Source organism: Podarcis cretensis (assembly GCF_951804945.1).
Source record: "Podarcis cretensis genome assembly, chromosome: 6".
In the NCBI taxonomy this organism is placed as follows: domain Eukaryota; kingdom Metazoa; phylum Chordata; class Lepidosauria; order Squamata; family Lacertidae; genus Podarcis; species Podarcis cretensis.
In genome coordinates this window covers 17,495,651-17,514,691 of record NC_137175.1, presented here as the reverse complement: position 1 = coordinate 17,514,691, position 19,041 = coordinate 17,495,651, and the positions used below count along the sequence as shown (strand labels likewise).

Sequence of the window (19,041 nt, the reverse complement as noted above, 5' to 3'; positions counted from 1 at the left end):
TGTATATACCTATAACTCAAGAGTGTGTGCTTTGGGAATTCAGACTGTAGGATTTATGCACCTGAGATAAAGGTCTTATGTAAAATAGATTGTAATTTCAGCTGCCACAAGTTGTCATAATGCATTGATATATAGGCTTTGTGGAAGGATGAATGCCGCACTGTGTAGATAAAATATTGCTCTAATTCCTCATACTTGGAACAGCCTGCAAAATCTGCAATATGGGAAGTCTGCCACCCTACTTGGTTAATGTAAGAAGAGCTGGCTGGAACAGGCCGGCATCCTGATCTCGCAGTGGACACCCAGATGCCTGTGGGAAACTCGTGAACAGGACCTGAACACAAGAGCCCTCTGTCCTCCTGGGGTTCCCAGAATCATTACTGCCTCGGACTCTGGAGGCAGAGAATAGCTTTGTCCATGACTTTGTCCCATCCTCTTTTAAAGCCATCCAAATTGCTGGCCATCCCTGGCTCCAGTGGGAGAGAGTTCCATAGCTTAACTACGTGTTGCATGAAGAAGCCCTTTCTCTTATCTGTCCCAAATCTTCCAACATTCAGCTCCATTGAATGTCCATGAGTTCTAGGGTTATAAGACAGGGAGAAATACCTTTCTCTATGAACTTCCTCCATGCAACGCATAATTTTATATACTTCCATCATGTGGTCTCTTACCCACCTTTCCCCTTAACTAAGAAGTCCCAAATGCCACCCACTTTTCTTCATAGAGGAGTCGTTGATCATTTTGGTAGCCCTTTTCTGAGCCTTTTCCAGCTCTGCAGTATCCTTTTTGAGGCAAGGTGACTAGTGCACAGTTTTACTTTCAGTTCCTTTCCTGATGATCCCTAGCATGGAATTTGCCTTTTAGAGCTGTCACACATGAGGCTGACATCTTCATCAACAGTGCACTACATCCCCAAATCACCACTTGTTCAGAGCCCATAAGCCTATATGTGAAATTAGGTGGGGGGGGGGGGTTGTTTCTTTGTTTGTTTGCAAAGACATGTATCACTTTTCACTTGCTTACATTGAATTGCATTTGCCATTTTACTGCCCCTTCACTCCATTGGAGAGGTCTTTTTCGGAGCTCTTCGCCATCTCTTTTTAATGACCCTTACTGGTGGAAATACTCCACAAACAACCCTAGAAGAGTGAGCATGCTCAGTAGTGAAATAATACTGGTATAATTGGAAATGAAAAATGTAATTGGGTGTGTGTCCCTTCTTGAGTTCCTTACATCTTGTACTATTTGGGAGGTGAGCAAGGTTGACTGAATAGGAGCTCACCTGCTAGATGAAGAGGCCACACGGCAACATTTGATTGTAGATCCTACTAGTTATTCCTAATGTGGAATTTAGCTTTCTCTGTAGTTAAAAAAATATTGCTTGTGGTGTTACAGGTATCACACACAGAGATTTCATCTCTTCCTTAAATATCTGAAAACTGTTGACAAACCCTACTGTAATCTCTCAAGATCAGCAATTCTCGCACTAATCAGCCACCAGTGAGTTCAACAGGTTGATAGTTCCTCATGGACTTGCAGGTGATCTCTTAAGCCATGGTGCAAGTAAAGTTCTGAGTAAAGTTCTTTTGAGTAGCACTCAGACACTAGTGTGATGGCCTAGGACTCGGAACCAGAGGAGTCTCAGTCGGCACCAGATCCTTTGCCTCAGCTAACATCTGAACCAAGTCTGGGGCCTGATCCTGAAGAGTCCCAGTCTGCACAGGTTCCCCTGCAACAAACACCAGCTGGGCCGAGTCAGGGGCCTGAGCCTGCCCTGGCTCCAGATGCAGGGATGACCTCGTTGCCTCCAGCTGGGCCATCACTTACAGCTGCTCCACTGCTGGTTGGTCAGGGGAGGCTGAGGTGGCCCCTGGGTCTAGTAACCCACCGACGTCTCCCAAACTGCAGAGACTAAGGTCTGAGAGAAGGAGAGACCTGAGTACTTGCAGGAGGAGTGCTTGCCTCTGGGCGAAACAAATAGGCGAGTCGCTGGGGGATCAGGACCGGCCGCTACCCCAACAAAGATAAAAGGTTGTCAGACCCTGCACCAGGTTGCGGGAGCAACATTGCTGCTTGCTAGATCCTGTACCTGTCCTTGCCTCGTTTCCTGCCTTGGTCCTGTCGGACTGACTCCTAGTGGAACCTTCGGATTCTGGACCAGTCCTGGACCGTGTTTCACAGGTTACTCCCAGGTCCACCACATAGAGCTTGGATTTTTTTTTCCTTCTGAGCTGGTGGCAAAATATGATGAGCAACTCACAAAGAATGTAGGTGACTTTCTAAAATGATACTGGACGACGTGTTCAATACAAGCAGAGGCATCATATCTGGAAATTCTTTTTTATTACAAAAAAGCATGAGTTTAGGTATCAACAAGAGAAATTCCAAACACTGAAAAATATAGCAATTCTGTACAATAAATCAGCATCTGTTGACAGTTCTCCAAAGTGTACAAGGATCTTTGTTATATAAAAAATGTTTAAAATATAAAAAAACACAAAAATTCATGTAAAAAAAACCTTCCAACAAGGAAGCTGTGCGCATATTATTCAGGAATGGGTAAAAACATGAAAAATAATGCTCATATGCTACTGCAGATCATGATGCTGAAATGTGTCTCTGAGCCTCTCTAAGCTGAATACAAGACCACCAGATCACCCGCACTGGATCAGAGCAATGATCCATGTAGAGCAGCAACTTGTTCCCAACACTTCCTCACCTATCCTTGCTCCCGGCAGCTGGTATTGAGAAGCAATTGTGCCTTTGAACCTGGGAGGTTACATACAACCATACAGATGACAATGTCCAATCCCATTTCAGAGCCATCCAAGCTACAGCCCATCACATTGCCTTGCAGCAGCAAATTTTTGTGAGTTCATTCATTGATGCACTGCGTGAAAAAAGCGAAACACCCACCAGCCACTTATTTTGGCAGCCAAGGTGCTTCACACATTACCCACATTACGCAACCCCCTCCAAGCATTCTAGGCAGCCCCTGGTAGGTTCCAGTACATTACTGGGGTGCTGTGTGTGGCTTGGTGAGTCATGTCTTATGCAGGCCTGACTGTACTGAATTAGTCTCTTCAACCCATAAGTACAAGCCCTGAAGTGGACAAGTGCATTTTTAAAAACTAGAGCAGTTCTGTAGACCTGTGCACACCCCACCAGCCCTGTCAAGTTGTTATCCAGAACATCAGAGCACTGGATTCCCTGTAATGGTCTGTTCACGAGCATGAATGTATGTAGAGCCTATGTAGAATCTATGTAGAGCCTATGGGGATTTTCCATGCAGAGCTAGCCTGAATCAGCCTACATTTTCTGCAGTGTGAACCATCAGCAGAGGTTTGGTACATTGTTGGTTTTTCCCCAAATACAGTTTTTATCAAAATCATATAATGGTAAAAGTTTCACGGCTACTGCAGCAAGGCTTTTTAACAGATACATAAAGGGAAATGGATTTAGTGCAGTTTTTCTCCCCTTTGTAAAAAAATATTTTAAAAAAAATATAAACACCAGGACCCTCTTGGAGTGCTTTTTTCTCCTTATCACAACATTCCTTTGTAAAAGGAGGTAGGCTGAACGAGACCTGCAGCAGACAGAAATCCTCACTTTAAAAAACCTACACAATTCCTGCAGGATGTCAGAAACAGCAAAATTTTCATCCCCCTACACACCTCAGCACTGAACTCACTGTATCATTTCATCCACCCTTGGCCAGTTGATCCTAAAAACATCTAACAGGAAGGCTGTACCGAGCCACGACCAGCAGATTTCACATGGGCAGGTGAACAGAAATGGATATTTGTCAGGGCTCCATGAAAAGATCCATTGTCTCGCACCAGTCTTTTTGCTGTTTTCTCAGTTTGCACCTTTTAAAATAAAGGCTGGTCCTTGTTGGTTTTCATTGCAGTATTCAAAAGATTACTTAGGTGCATGGTTTGACAGATCTGCCCCCAAAGCAAGGTCAAAGCTAACTTCAGATGCTCCTTGATCTCTCTTCCATCAACAGCACATAGGTCAAAACATGCTTAGCCCCTGGTTGCTGAAGGAGGTTGGGTGCCAAGCATTCAAGGGGGTTGTCTTCAGAAAAGGCAGCACTCAAGCAACTGTCTTCCTTCAAAAAGTATCTGAGGGAAAGGGGAAGAGAAAAAAGAACATTTACACATTTACATGGTCAAAGTAATCAATTATCTTAGTAGTCCACTGATGGTATTTAGAGGTAGATCTTGCACAAGCCATATTGGAAAATTTATCATGTGGTTAACATGGTTTGTGCACACTTTTGAAATGTAGGCTGGATGGTAGCTGTCTCCTGGCTTCCTTCTGTTCTTCCCAATTTGCTTTGCAAAAACGAGGGCTAGAAACTTGCTCTGAAAATATATAGAGGCTAGAATCAGCCAGGAGCCCTTGCTGCTCTGAGTATTGTCAAGTTGGCCAAGTGTTTCCCCATCCTGGCTCTAGGATGATAGTTAAATGAAAAGCCAGTTCTGCTCATTTCATAGTTTCACTGTATAACCTTGCAGCAAATTAAGGCATGGTGGTGTTTTCAATGTTCAGGAACAGATGGAGCGGACAAGAAAAAAGCTCTTATTGGGCCAATGTCTCCTGAAAAGCAGAAACACATTTCTTAATCTACCGTAACTCTTCAGGAAGCTCTGAAAACTCAGGCACTGCCTAACTTTCAGAAACATGAATTACCGGTATGTAGGGTTGCCATACACCCAGAATTTCCCAGACATAGCCGGAATAATGCAGTCACAAGCAGTGTCTGGGCAGAAATTGGCCAAATGTCCGGGAAAATTGGAATGTACAGCAAAACTCTAAATAGCTCAACAACACCCCCCCCCCAACATGTGCTCAACAACTTGTCCAGATTTTCACTTTCAATATGGCAACCCTATATGAAGTGGGCCAAGAAGAGAGTCCATTAAGGCGCCATTTTCTGGGACCAGCCTGGCCACAGAGCTCCAGCTTCATTTACCTTTATCGCCTTCTGAATGCAATGGGAACTTCTCGATGGGGGATGAGGATTCCCAAGTGCAGCGTTTCCACCGGCTTGTCATCGGTCGCTACAATCTGATACTTCCGTATAAGCTGCAACACAAAGACAGAAGGAATCAAACCCGGGCTGCTCAAACTCACCCTAGTGAGCACATGTGGGAAGGAACTTATCCCAACTTGTAACTAAGGGTTAGTCTGAGCCAGGGACAATCCTCAGAACCTGCCAGCTCACCCTCAAAAATGAGCTTCAAAGTCAAGGCACAGCCTTGCTACTCACAATGACAAAGCTATGATCCATCCCAAGTTTAGCATGGGTGGCTAACCCCTCGCTGTGATGTCCGATATGACTGACAGGTGAGCAGCCTCTCCCACCTGTTCACATGGCCCAGGGGAGTGGGGGCACCTAACAGTTCTACCCACTTCTTTTATATGGGTGTATTCAATGCTAGGGAGGCGGGTGGTGCTGTGATCTAAACCACAGAGCATAGGGCTTGCTGATCAGAAGGTTGGTGGTTCGAATCCCCGCGACAGGGTGAGCTCCTGTTGCTCAGTCCCTGCTCCTGCCCACCTAGCAGTTTGAAAGCACGTCAAGTGCAAGTAGATAAATAGGTACCGCTCTGGCGGGAAGGTAAGCAGCGTTTCCGTGCGCTGCTCTGGTTCGCCAGAAGCGGCTTAGTCATGCTGGCCACATGACCCGGAAGCTGTACGCCGGTTCCCTCGGCCAATAAAGCGAGATGAGTGCCGCAACCCCAGAGTCGGCCACGACTGGACATAATGGTCAGGGGAACCCTTACCTTTACCTTTACTCAATGCTAATTGCACAATACTTACTTAGGTCCGATAATTTCAATGGGTTTACTCCATGTTAAACTTAGCAGGATACAACCAATAGGATTTGATGTATGGAACACACCTTGGGGTCTTGTGATGAAGGCTGTGCCATAAGTAAATTTTTACCTACTCAGCCCTACACACACACACACACACACACACACACACACACACTGACTGCTATTTGAAGGAGGGTGAGAAGATGTAATTGCAAACATCTTACCCAACAGAGAGCTAATTGAAGCTGTAGCTCTGCCAGGCGGCGTCCGATGCACATCCTTTTTCCAATCCCGAATGGAACATGAGCAAAAGGATTTATGTTCTTCTGGAGCCAACGCTCTGGCTTAAATTGAGTCCAGTCATTGAAGTATTCTTCGTTGCATCCCAGAGAATGGCTGTTGATCATCAACACCGTCTGTAAACATGGAAAACAGCATGGGGCGAGTGAGAGAGGGGAGTGAAGGTCAGCCGGGTGCAGTTTTTCTAAAGACGGAACATCAAGCCTTGTGTTGCCAATGGAAAAAAGGGCTGCAGGAAAAAGGAAAAGCTGTTTTCTCGACAGAACCATGATGTCGCATCAAAGGCTGTTGTGCTTCCAAGGCAAGTGAGAAAAGCATGGAGCAACAGCCAGGAGACGTTAAATTTTTTTTCTAAGAAGCCCCAAACAAACTTCAAGTTGGGATTTATTTCCAGGCAGGGGTTTCAAAATGGAAGAAAGCAGATGAAGCCTTAATCTTTTCAGTGAAATTGCCTTCAGAGCCAATTCAGAGTAGAAAATAGATAATATTATCTTGCCTGTGAGTGTTTTAAAGGCTAAGCGTGCTTTTTTTAAAAAAACCAAGCAAACAAGGTGCAATGTGAGTAAAGCTTAGTTTGATCCAGATTTCATCAGGCTTCTGTCTGCACCTAAATTTTCAAGCCCATACCTTTAATAGCGGAACAGTCAGAAATTCAACAAGTGCTGTTTCTGCTGCAGATTTTCATAGGGGGGGGGAGCTGCACTGAAGGCTCATCCAGACTTGAGCTTGCCCTGTGCTTAGAAAGCATGGGTCCAAGTGGCTGCCCCACGGCTTTCCCTCAGAAAACCTGCTCTTTGATAAATTGAGCAAACGTCAATCCAGAGAAAACTCGATTCAGTAGAAAAGATTAGGTTTCCTTGGGGGAAAGTGGTGAGGCAGGTCTGGATGAGCATTTTTGCCTGTCAGTATTAAAGGCATAAGAGCTATGTCAGAAGAAAATGTGCGACGCCTGGAGAGGGTGTGTTTTCCAGGCAAGCTTGATCTCAGGAACTTCTTTCATAAATTAAGTCAACTAACCTGCACTGCAAAACAACATGTCAAGCCAGCTAGACACACTCTGTTTCCCCCTATACATCTCACGTTGTCACAATAATTGATTACACCTTACGGTGCTCAAATTCCATTGGAGTGACTTAACTGTGCACTCTGAAAAGTAGCTCTTTCAAGAGTACAGTGTGTTAGAAAAGTGACTTTGCAGCTGCAATTCTACACTCAAACCACGTATAAAGCACAGTACATGACAGCTTAGACAGGGGAAGTCCTTTGCTGAATTGATCAATTTTCCCCACATTCACATAGAAGAAACCATCACCAATGTACCAGGGTGCCCAGTGCTTTTATGAATAGCAATAAAAATAATAAACTTTTATTATAGGGCTGCAAATGCATCTGAAGTTAATTTTGCTGCTGGAAAATGCAACTCACCCCTTTAGGAAGAGCGTAGTCTCCAAGGACCATTTCTTGGTCCAGGGTCCGAGTGGTAAACGGCACAGACGGAGTTAACCTACAGCAAAAAAACGAAGCACATTTTTTACTATGATTGAAAGACAGATCTACCAGGAGCCGGATCTTGAGAACTGTAGTTTGTTAATGGTGCTCCTAACAACTCTCAGCGCCCTTCACAAACTACAGTTCCCAAGATTCTTTAGAGGAAGTCATAACGGTTCAAAATGCTTAACTTTTTAAATACTTTTTTTATTAGTTTTACACAATTTTATACATTTAAACGTTAACCATTTCAAACATTGAAATAAAAGGGTCTTTTGAACCTTCGGACCTCCTTCCCTCCCTCCATGGATTCCATATTTAAGATTACATTTTTGCATCTTATACCATTATCCATCTGTTATATATCCATGGTTACCATGGTTAATTCCACATTACAAGTGTCATTACATCCCTGCCAATGTTTTTAACTGTTTACAGTGGTCTTTTAAATAAATTTACTCCAGTCTTTAAAAAATACTTGATCTTCCTGGTTTCTGATCTTGCCTGTCAGTTTCGCCTGTTTGAAATGCTTTAAATGAGTGTAGCCAAAGAAAAGAGAGGCCATTTATTTTCATACTAGGCCGGGAAATTTACCTCATAGATTCTTTCAGGCATGCCTTTAAATAGGGCATCTTCTTCAGATGTTCAGCATTTGGGTTCTCTTCAGCCGAGACCACAGCCTGTATTTCCTCAAGTAGCTTTGCCTGGACGTGAGGGTTGCAGGAGATGTTGTAGAGAGCCCAGAGCAGACTGTTGGCTGTCTGCAAAACGGTAAGAGAGACTGACTGAACTCACTCAGGACTGCTACGTTAACATGAGTAAGGAGCTGCTACAACAACAACATCATGAAGCTTTTCACTATGGGAGAATATTTATATGTATTATCTGCAGCTGGCTTCTTTACATTTCAAAACTGAGCTCTGCCCTAGCCTAGGAGACCTGCGGGCATAGGGAAGTATATTATTATTATTATTATTCAGACCACCTGGATTCTTAGTACAGTGGAACCTTGGTTCTTGAACTTAATCCGTTCTGGAAGTCAGTTCGACTCTTGAAACCGTTCAAAAACCAAGGCGCAGCTTTCGGTTGGCTGCAGGAGCTTCCTGCACTCAATCGGAAGCCGCGTTGGATGTTCGGCTTCCGAAAAACGTCTGCAGACTGGAACACTTCTGGGTTTGCGGCGTTCGGGAGCCAATTTGTTCGGCAACTAAGCCGTTTGAGAACCAAGGTACCACTGTAGTAGAAAAGGCATTTAGAAACATCAGGAGAGGAATGAGATATCAGTGACACGCTACAGTGGTACCTCGGGTTACAGACACTTCAGGTTACAGACGCTGCTAACCCAGAAATAGTACCTTGGGTTAAGAACTTTGCCTCAGGATGAGAACAGAAATTGTGGGGCGGTGGCAGTGGGAGGCCCTATTAGCTAAAGTGGTACCTCAGGTTAAGAACAATTTCAGGTTAAGAACGGACCTCCAGAATGAATTAAGTTCTTAACCCGAGGTACCACTGTATTGGTCCTGGAGGAGACTCTTGAGAGTCCCATGGACTGCAAGAAGATCAAACCTATCCATTCTTAAGGAAATCAGCTCTGAGTGCTCACTAGAAGGACAGATCCTGAAGCTGAGGCTCCAATAGTTTGGCCACCTCATGAGAAGAGAAGACTCCCTGGAAAAGACCCTGATGTTGGGAAAGATGGAGGGCACAAGGAGAAGGGGATGACAGAGGATGAGATGGTTGGACAGTGTTCTCGAAGCTACCAGCATGAGTTTGACCAAACTGCAGGAGGCAGTGGAAGACAGGAGTGCCTGGCGTGCTCTGGTCCATGGGGTCACGAAGTGTTGGACACGACTAAACAACTAAACAACAACAACCACTGCATATGTTACCTAACCAACTCTCATCTCCCATGACCATTGGCAATGCCAGCTGAGGCTGATGGAAGCTGCAGTACCAGAAACTGAAGGGCCACAGGTTCTCCATCCCTGCATTAGGCCTTCTGTATTTAGATTTTTGAAAAATTGCATCAAAAACAACTTGGCACACTCCAGGGGAGACTTAGTAGATGTTAAGGCATTGTTCAGGGGAGGAACAGGATTGCAACCTATTAAATGGCAATGATGGTGATGATAGTCAGTAAGAACAAGAAGGGAGGAAATCAAATGAGGAAAATGGGTCACAGGAAAGAGGAGACTCTCATCTTCCCAGCTGGGTGACCGTTAAGAGGATCCTTGCCACGAATGCAGAGAAGCAAGCTAGGATTTACCGTTTCAACTCCAGCAATCTGGAGTTCCGTGATGGCAGCATATAGCTCCTTCTTTGAAAGCTGACTCCCAAAGTAAATGTCACAGAGAAAATCCTCGCTGGGGTTGGCAGAGTGTTTCTGCAGCCTGCTGTCAATAGAGCATTTCACTGTGGGAGGGAAGAGAGGAAGTACTGAGCAAACAAAAGCAATGCTTATAGGCCTCGAAAGTTGCAATGTTTCTCTGTTTCAGAAATTCCTTGCACACAGAAAACTAGCTGTCGAGGACAATTGTTGAATAGTTTTCTATGTGCAGGCTTTTATTGTATTGTATTATATTATAGAGAGTGTTATTTACTGAAGTTATCACCCTGGGGCAGCAGGGGGATACTGTAGATAGTTATGCAAATAAGGGGTCAAAAGTGACATTCAGTGATTGGATAGTTTTAGAAAGTTGTTACAGTAACGTTGTACTGGAGCTCTATATAAGCAGGCTGACTGAACCCTTCAGTTCAGTTCTGTCCTGGCCTGTGAATAAACAAGAGCTGTTTGAATAATCGCTGTGTTGTCTGATATGTTCACCCACAACTTAACAGAGAGGATCATTCAAACATGCTAGCCACTGCCTAAAGTTTTAAATACTGCACCTCCCACTCTGTTTGCAAAAGGGAGCAAGGGGAAGAATTTTAGATATGGGAAAACCAGATTCAACTCTCTGCTTTGATCTTAGGCAGGCCACTCTCTCATAGCTTAACCAACCTCACAGGGTTGTTGTGAGGCTACAGAAATGCTACCCTGAGTTCCTTCAGAGGAAGCTTGCAGCATACACTTATGAAATGCCTGAAGAACAGAGGTTTTGAGAGAAGAGAGCCAAGCAATCTGAAGTTGCTTTACGCACTGGTCTATTCTATCAGAGCTTTTGAGGCTTCCGTGGTGAACTCGAGCGACCCAATTAGCTAGGGGTGGGCAGAAGATAGGCCTGTTGTAGATCAGCAAGGATCTCAGGATCCCAAAAATGGGAGCAACAAAAGGACGCCTAAGTGATACCACCAAAATAAGGAATGCTTCATACCCAGGAGTGATTTTATGTGAGGAAGGACTGTGAGGTCTACTCAGTTCTAGTACTGAAAAAACACAAATTCCTGTGCTTGGCATTCATTACGTTGAGTATATTTCTTTTGCACCTGGCTCCAATTGGTAGATCACATGGTTCTTGCAAAGAAGAAATTAGACCCCCTCATGCCTGATATCTCCCCATAACCAATTTCAGTTTCATATTTTATAGTGGGCATATATAACAAAAAGCTAAACAGCCACTCTGGCAAGCCAGGGTTGTTGGTTTTTTTTGAGAGGGGAGGGGGTTAGGAGGGAATGCACTAAACTCAGACCAGGGACACATGGCTTTAATTATTGGTTCAACCATTGAGCTTAATGGGGAAGCTTGGGCAAATTACTATATTTTAGTCTGACCAACCTCACAGGGTTGTTGTGAAAAACAACACGCGCTAACTCCAGATATGCTGCCATGTGCTCCGCAGAAGAGAATTCAAATGTACATCGAGAGTAATTGATAAATTAACTTTCAGGTCAAGTGCAGTACAGTTGCTAAATTGTAAGATGCAAAGCTTATTTCACAAGATACCACCACTGCCACAAGGTGTGTTCAGCTACCTGTCTTAAAGATATTGTCCCACGCCTTTGTGTGAGCCTGCCAAACTTTAGTATTCAGGCTTTTGTGGAGCTCAACGGGTGTCACCATCATCTTCCCAAATGTACTCATCATCTGCAAAATGGCAACGAAGAGATGAACTGCATTATTAAAATGAAACAAAATGTGCACTAAAACAAAGAAGAGCAGGAATCAAACCTGTAATTGCAGCAGAGAAGTGAACGGCTTTGAAAGAGGATGCGACCAGTTCATGGACAAGGCTATCAATGCCTACCAGTCATGGTACTGGATGGTCTGCCTTCACTGTTGGAGATAGTATGCCTCGGAATACCAATCGCTGGGAATTGCAAGTGAGGAGAGCACACCCAGGTCCTGCTTTAAGCGTTTCCTAGGTATCTGGTTAAGAGCCTTGCTGAAATAGCCTGGAAGACCATCTGGTCCAGCTTCCTGTTTTTGGTGGCTAGCCAGATGTCCACAGGAAGTCTAAAAGCTGAACTCCTGGGTGCAACAGCACTCTCCCACTTGCAATTCCCAGCAGCCAGCATTCAGAGACATATACTGCCTCCAACAGAGGAGGCAAAACATAGCCATCCTACTGAACACCAAGTACTATTTCTGTGCAATGCATAGAAGGGCTGGGTCAATAGAATTCCTGCAGCTCCTGAGCATCTTTACTCATGCTCCTTCTAGATATAAAAGACCCTTTACTCAATCGTGCATTCCCATGAGTGGTCCATTCATGCCAAAAATTACTTAAGAAAACCACTATTTTCTAGAGACCATCACAACTACGATGACAGTGGTAGAGCATGTTTTGCATGCAGAGTTCCCATAATTTCCAGGCAGGAGTAGGAAAATACTCCCGTCCGAAACCCTGGAGATCTGCTTTCAGTCGGTCTATACAGTGGTACCTCCAGTTGTGGATGGGATCCATTCCGGAGGTCCGGTCGGATCCCAAGGGCCGCTTCTGCGCATGCATGTGGGGTGAAACCCGGTCAAATACTTCCGGGTTTGTTGCGTGCACATCCCGAAGTGTACATAACCAGAGGGTTATGTAAACAGAGGTTCGACTGTACCAGCATCCCCCAACCTTGATGGAGAAAGACTGCCCTCCTTACCTGACCTCCACTTGGCTGAGTTTCCACAGCAGAGGGGAAAGGGGAGGGGCATGGCAAATGGGCTGGCAGAAGTGCTGGATTGGCTCCACCAGCACATTTGCATCCCACCGAGCTGGTGAGAGTTGAAGTACAAAGGACACTAGATTGGGAGAGGGCTAGCACAGACTATTCAGAGTTATGTGTACCCCCGCTACATCAGGCAACTTCCTACACTGCTGTCCATCAAATGGCTAAAATGTTCAGCGTGTCATTTTTTCATACCGTTTTTACGGCTTTGATAAAGTTCAGGCCTTCATCTCCAGTGTCCTGCTGCAGGAGCCCAAATCTCTTCCCGTACAGTACCAGACAAATACCTATCATAGAAAAGAAAGCCGTAAGGACCGATGCACTGCCATCAGGGCATCTTATAGCAGAAGCAAAAGAAAAAAGAGCCTCACAAATCCTTGTCTGAAGATAACTTATATCCTTATATATAACTGAAGAAGGGGTGCAAAGGGAAAGCCCATAGCAATGAGAGGTATAGACAAGCAAATTGCACATACAAAGTTCATTTTGTTTGGGGATGTGGAACAAAGAGTTCAGCCACACTCTGCACTATGGTTTATTTCAGATGCAATGCCAAACCATCATTTGACATTACACACCCAGCCAGAACTCAAACTCATGTACTCTTCCTTCTTCCAATATAGAGTGATTATTTCCCTAGTCTGTCGTGAACACTAGCGGGGGGGGGAGGGAATCAAATGAACCTACTCATGTGTTCAACATGACTGGGGTAGCAGTGTGGGAATGTTCAGGAAGGCAAGAGAGGATATATTGTTTATTAATATCCTTCCTAACTTGCGTTAGCAAGTTCCTTTACTTAGCAGAGTGCATTCCCCTTTACACAGCACAGCAGATAGCTGTTTGCAGGCTTGTGTAGGCCTCTCACTATCATACAATTTAGTATTGAATTGTATGTTCCTGGTAAGTTCCCTTTTTATCCCTCTTAAAAGAATAAAGACGCCACAATCTTATTTAAAGTAACAAAAAGAAGCTTACTTACATCAGGCCGAGCACAGTGTGATCCTTGAAGGCAAACTTTAGGCTTAAAGCAGCCATAGGCAAACTCAGCCCTCCAGATGTTTTGAGTCTACAATTCCCATCATCCCTGACCACTAGTCCTGTTAGCTAGGGGGGATGGGAGTTGTAGTCCCAAAACACCTGGAGGGCTGAGTTTGCCTATGCCTGGGCTTAAAGTCACAAATATGTAATTTGGATCTACCCCATATGGGGGTGAAATCCCAGTGACTGCAAACTATCAGTCACTGCAGTTCACACGATGAAAGGAAGATGGAAAAGAGGAAGAGTGGCAGCATGCCTTGTGCTTTTGTTACCTACCCCAGGCTAAAGGGAAACTTACTTTCAAATGACCATTTGTTCAGTTCAGAATACAAATCTTCTATTTCTCCATTCTTGTTACAAAGTGTGTCTATCCGATGCATAAAATCATCTAGAACCTAAAAAGGGAATTAAATTTGGAATATTGGTGAAAAGCAAAATATGTACAGGTCATTATTTTTACAAACACTCTTTTGCTATGCGCATACATGCGCGCGTGCACACACACACACACACACACACACACACACACACATTCCGTAGTACAGGAATGTGTTATTTCTCCCCCTTCTAAGCTGAAAATAAAGCTCCACAGATATGACTTATAAAAACTCCATTTTGTTGGTACTGATAGGTTTGTAGACCACTCTGAGAATTCTTTGTTCTTGTATCACCAGTCAACTCACTAGCTCCACCTCACGTCTGTAAAGGTTGATGTACATCAGCTGCTATTGGAGAATATCTCACAGCAGTGGGCAAATGATTAATGCATCTTTGTTGTGATTTGTTTACAAGAGCAGGTAAAGATGCTTCCAAGTGTAACGTCTCAACTAACTCATGTTAACTTGTTTCATAATATTGGTAACACAGCGAAAGGAAGAAAAGAAACAAAGGAAGCCACATATAGGTGGAGGGAAGTCAAGATTTATGTCAGTATGTTTAGTTTGTATGTTTGTTTTCTTTTTTGTAATCTAAGTTGAGAGGTGTATGTATCCATGTATAATAAGTTTGTTTAGTGTTCTGGTTTGTGTTTGTAAGTATTGCATGTATCAATAAAAGTTTTTTAAAAAATAACTTGTTTCTGCCCAGGGTGGGCAAATAAACTGGGATTTTAATGAGTCCCGCAAAATCATAGGTGCACATCTACAGAGAAAAGAGGGATTTCTCTGGCAGCCTCCAAATTGGAGTCAGTGGGTGATATTCAACTAAGTATTAATCAGAGTAGACCCAAGGAAATTAATAAACATGGCTATGTTAGGTTCACCAATTTCACTAGGTAAAACTTAGTTGAATATTGCCCAGTCAGTTCAGTGCTGCTCCCATCATGAGCACCAACAACTTCAGTTCCCATGTGCTGGGAAAAAAATCAAGTGAGACTGAAAGGGTCCAATGAACACTGGATTCTATAGACTGGCAAACAAAATCTCATTACTTGGCAACCAACATTTGTCTGATTACCTGAATCCATTCACAGCCAATACAAAAGGCAGAGATGGACGCATAACTTGTGGAACTGATTGAGTGCAGAGCCATGCATTCATCAAAATCAAGTGTATAGTCCTTCCTGGACTCAACCATTGGAACTGAAAGTGGGGGATTGCATTTTGCACACATTACTCCATATAAAAGCTCACCCTGAATATATCAGGGAGAAAGCCCTAGTATAGCCCTCTATTTGATATACTAGGTTTTTACATGCAGGGATTTATTTGTGTGAAAGAATTGAGATTTTTGCAGGGATTGTTTCTTAACTCCCTCTTCTAAATGAGTCCATTCACAAACAAGGTAGCTCAAAATATTCAATTACATCTGTGCCTGGATGAGACCCAAACTGGATTTCATGATGCTTTACAGTTTAATCCTATGCATGTTTACGGAGAAGTAAGCCTTACAGTGTTCAGTGGCTATTGAATTAAAGCCTTAAGAACTTAGAAGACAAAATTAAGCATAAGTCCTTATGAATACCTCATTGATTTTGGTGTCCAGCTTCATAATTTCTGTGGGCTTCATTAATTTCTTCTGAAATGCACTTCTTACTCGCTGCCAGTCTTTCCCTTCTCTGTGTGAATGAAAAAGAGAAAGAAGTTAAAAGAGAACCTCATTTACACATGTCTACTATACTAGATTCCATACACACTGCAAATGCTGACATTTTCTACTTAAGTTAGCACTGTGTGTGGATTAATGTGAAATGTCAGAAAATGCTGATGGCTGAAATCTAAAAGCAGTATATTAGCTGGATGTGCCTTGAGCAAATACTAGGTTTGAGCAATTTACAGATAAATGCTAATATATGCCAAGGAAGGTTAGAAAATGCCTAAGATGAATCTGACAGTGTAAAAAATGGCCTTAAAAGCATCACTTCCTGGGTAATTTTCAAAAGTGACGCTCAAAATCAGTTTTGCAGAATGTTCCCCACATTCTCTATTCCCCTTCTGATTTGAAAGATGGTGGCATTAGCAAAATAGTGCATTTTATCTCAAAGTGCTTCACGTGCCATACCTATTTTTTTTACTCCTGAATTCTTTTCTGGTGAGGGGAAACATATTAAAGCAGAGAAAATAACACAGACCCTTCTCCCAGTCCCAAAGCTGTGACCAGATTGGTAGATTTTCCTAAAGATGATGATGATGATGATGATGATTAAAAAGCATTTTGGAGTGGAGGAGTCAGAGATCTCCCAGAATAACATGCAGTTTGATGCTGACAGTGCACCAGATTGTACACAGAAGATGCTCTGAAATGGCTTATGCTGAACTATTTTCACAATATGAATGTAAAACCTCCATAGGCCAGAATGGGCATTTAGTTTCTGTGGACAACCTTCTATTTAACAACATTCACACACAGCACAAATAGCTGAGGAGAGATACAAAAGTTTTTGTTTTCTTTAATCAAACGCAAAAAAACAAATTAAGCAAATTAAAGCAGTTGCTTGATTTGGTCTTGATCAATGCGGTTTTCCCCCAACTAAATTTATAAGCACGAGAAAAGCATCCTGTTATTAACATCACTTGGAACTCCGAGCCAAGCCACTAGAATCATAGGAAGTTTTGTGACGCTTAGTGATTTCAGCAGGATGCTGTGAGTGCTTTCCTTCACTGCCCACTGGCTCTGCCCCCAACTATGCATGCCACTCACTATCCTAACTCCTAACTCAATCCTAACTCACAGGATAAGCAGACCATAGCCCTCTTTACGGTAGTCCCGGTAGGCTTTCCAAGGCTTGATCTCAAGGCGCTGTGGGTAGGCACTCTCTTTTCTGTAGAGGGCCTCGAGCAAGCAGGGCGCACCGATGTGCACCGAATCGAAAGCCCCGAGTTTCATGCGAAAGATCTTGCCAAACTTGCGGTGGTAATTGGCCTGCAACCAAAGGGAGAAGGAAAGGGAGGGTAAAGAGGAGAGCCACTGTGGATCCAAGTTGCACATACAAGTGTGCGCTTACAGAGATTCACCCAGGTGACAATGTGAGTAGAAGATAAAGCACCTGCAAGCCAGCATCACTCCCCTCTAGAATAAGGTTACCAGATTTTTTTCAATGAATCCGGGGACACTTTTCAACTTCAGTGGATTTTGTATGGAGACTGATTTGTAAATCCGGAGACTGTCCCCAGGAAACGCGGACGTCTGGTAACCTTACTCTAGAACAGCAACTGGTCCCAAGCCACATGTTTTGTATCCCCAGTCTATCCATCAAGGGACCCTTCCAGATTACGGCTATTTTCAGGCAGGATTCAATCACATACTGGCAACTTCAAGTCTGGTGCAACCAATCAGTTTCCCCCAAAAGATAAGGAAAGGGATGAGCGACTGCACTGGAAATTGCGGGGGAACACAATTTCACGCAATATATTTGACACACACACACCCCATGCACCATGCAAACAAATAATAATGAATGCTCAACAAGCAGGTAGTCTGGAAGCACCCTAGGACAAGACTTCCCAGCTATGCCACTGGAGACCCAAGTTTTTACTTGAGATGGTCAGGACTAAACTTGTGGCTTCCTCTGTTGGAGCACTGAGTTATGGGGCTGCCTTGGGCTGTTTTGGGGGCTGTGCCAAAAGGATTTCGAACCCAAGGAATCCCCCAGGTGGTTTGTGCCATAGGATGCCCTGTAAAGATTGGCGGTGGAGGCTCACAGAAGCTACTCACCAGCGTCTCGTGCTGTCTCTTGAGGCCCCCTTTCCAGAGGATGTCCAAGAGGCTGCCCATCAGAGGCCACTTGGTGGGGCCAGGCAGCGCGGAAAGCGCGTGGGGCGCCTGCCTGGGGCAGACGGGCATCTCCTCCTTGGGCTGCAAGGCGCACACCGACGAGGTGGGCAGCAGCTGCTGCTGCTGCGGAGGGGCGGGCGCGCTGCCAGGGCCTCGCCGCTTCACGAGGGAGCCGAGCAGCGGGGCGCGCTTTAAGGGGGCGCTCATGATGCCCGGAATGGTCCGAGGGAGGGAGCCCGAAGGAATCGAGCTCACCGCACGTGGATCGAGACGCACACGACTACGTCGGGGTCTCTCTCCAGCGTAGGGATCTAACCTGACCTCCGGCGCTCGGTGAGATCTGGTCACAGGCTGGATCTACCCTTAAAAGCCGCGCGCAGAAGGAAGCCGGTAAAACTTCGGGGGCGCAGTTGGCGGGATCCGGATGCAGCAAGTTGAATTTTAAATGCAGGTGGGGAGGAAAAAAGAGAGGCAGCACTAGGAGGGTCGTGCAGAAAAGTCCCGCTAACAGCCGCGAGCTTTAAGCCACAGGATCGCGCTGCGCAACGATGCGGAGATCTGCGCAGAAGCCGAGAAAGGGTAGAGTTGAGTCTCCCCCGGGTCAACCTAGTCTCGGGGGGAGGACTTCGCGATCGGCCGTCGGGGCTGTGGTTGCGGCGGGCTGCTTGCTCTCAAGAGATCTGGTTTCAAGAGATCTAACTCCTTCCAGGCAAGAGGAAAAAACTAGAGAGACCGACACAGAAATAACCACGCAAAGGGGTACTGTATTGCGCGCCGGCTCCAGGTGTTAGAAGATCCCATCGACGGCTGGGAGCGCGGCTTTTATAAACCTCCGGGGCTGGACGCCGGACTCTCCTCCGGGGCCAATGGGAAGGGAAGGGAGGGGAGGAGAGCAGGGCGCGGGGAGGGACCGGCTGCGGCGGGCGGCCCTCGGGGGAAGCCGCGGCGGGGCTGGCGGGTTGCGGGGCGGATCAGGTGACTTTCCAGGCGAAATCCCGACCCACCCGCTCTCGCCTCCCTCCCGCGCGGTGGATGCAGGACGAAGGCAGCCGGGGAAGCCTCTCCGTTAGGCTAAAA

At 45.0% G+C, this 19,041-nt stretch overlaps 1 protein-coding gene and 1 long non-coding RNA gene across 5 annotated transcripts in view; one reads left to right on the top strand and one right to left on the bottom strand.

The window, feature by feature from the left end:
* Nucleotides 1-2,326: 2,326 nt before the first annotated feature.
* CYP24A1 (cytochrome P450 family 24 subfamily A member 1) lies at nt 2,327-18,838 on the bottom strand. Of its 2 annotated transcripts, none has more exons than XM_079979500.1 (12): nt 18,728-18,838; nt 16,922-17,112; nt 15,715-15,808; nt 14,051-14,147; nt 12,910-13,001; nt 11,533-11,644; nt 9,886-10,031; nt 8,214-8,380; nt 7,557-7,635; nt 6,056-6,247; nt 4,982-5,094; nt 2,327-4,127 (listed from the first exon to the last, which is right to left on the bottom strand). In XM_079979500.1, the coding sequence occupies exons 2-11, from the start codon at nt 17,074-17,076 to the stop codon at nt 4,984-4,986; spliced, it is 1,245 nt and encodes a 414-aa protein (XP_079835626.1). In that variant the 5' UTR covers nt 17,077-17,112; nt 18,728-18,838; the 3' UTR covers nt 2,327-4,127; nt 4,982-4,983. The 2 variants fall into 2 exon arrangements, with proteins under 2 accessions (XP_079835626.1, XP_079835625.1); XM_079979499.1 differs by lacking the exon at nt 18,728-18,838 and adding an exon at nt 17,905-18,379.
* The window catches only part of LOC307218087, a 113,456-nt gene continuing 99,478 nt past the window's right edge, over nt 5,064-19,041 (top strand). For 2 of the 3 annotated variants that reach the window (XR_013839752.1, XR_013839753.1), the window contains exons 1-2: nt 5,064-5,190; nt 5,260-5,461. This is a non-coding gene — a long non-coding RNA (uncharacterized lncRNA). Of the gene's footprint in view, nt 5,191-5,259; nt 5,462-9,157; nt 9,880-19,041 lie in introns of those variants that run through there. The other variant, XR_013839754.1, reaches the window with a different exon arrangement.

Bases quoted from the DNA above. Each gene is read 5' to 3' on its own strand.
- CYP24A1 (XM_079979499.1), bottom strand. From the start codon at position 18,171: ATGAGCGCCCCCTTAAAGCGCGCCCCGCTGCTCGGCTCCCTCGTGAAG. The intron at 17,113-17,904 runs GTGAGTAGCTTC...CTTTGGTTGCAG, and splicing joins AGAGACAGCACGAGACGCTG to GCCAATTACCACCGCAAGTT. The intron at 8,381-9,885 runs GTAAATCCTAGC...ACCGTTTTGCAG, and splicing joins AGATTGCTGGAGTTGAAACG to ACAGCCAACAGTCTGCTCTG.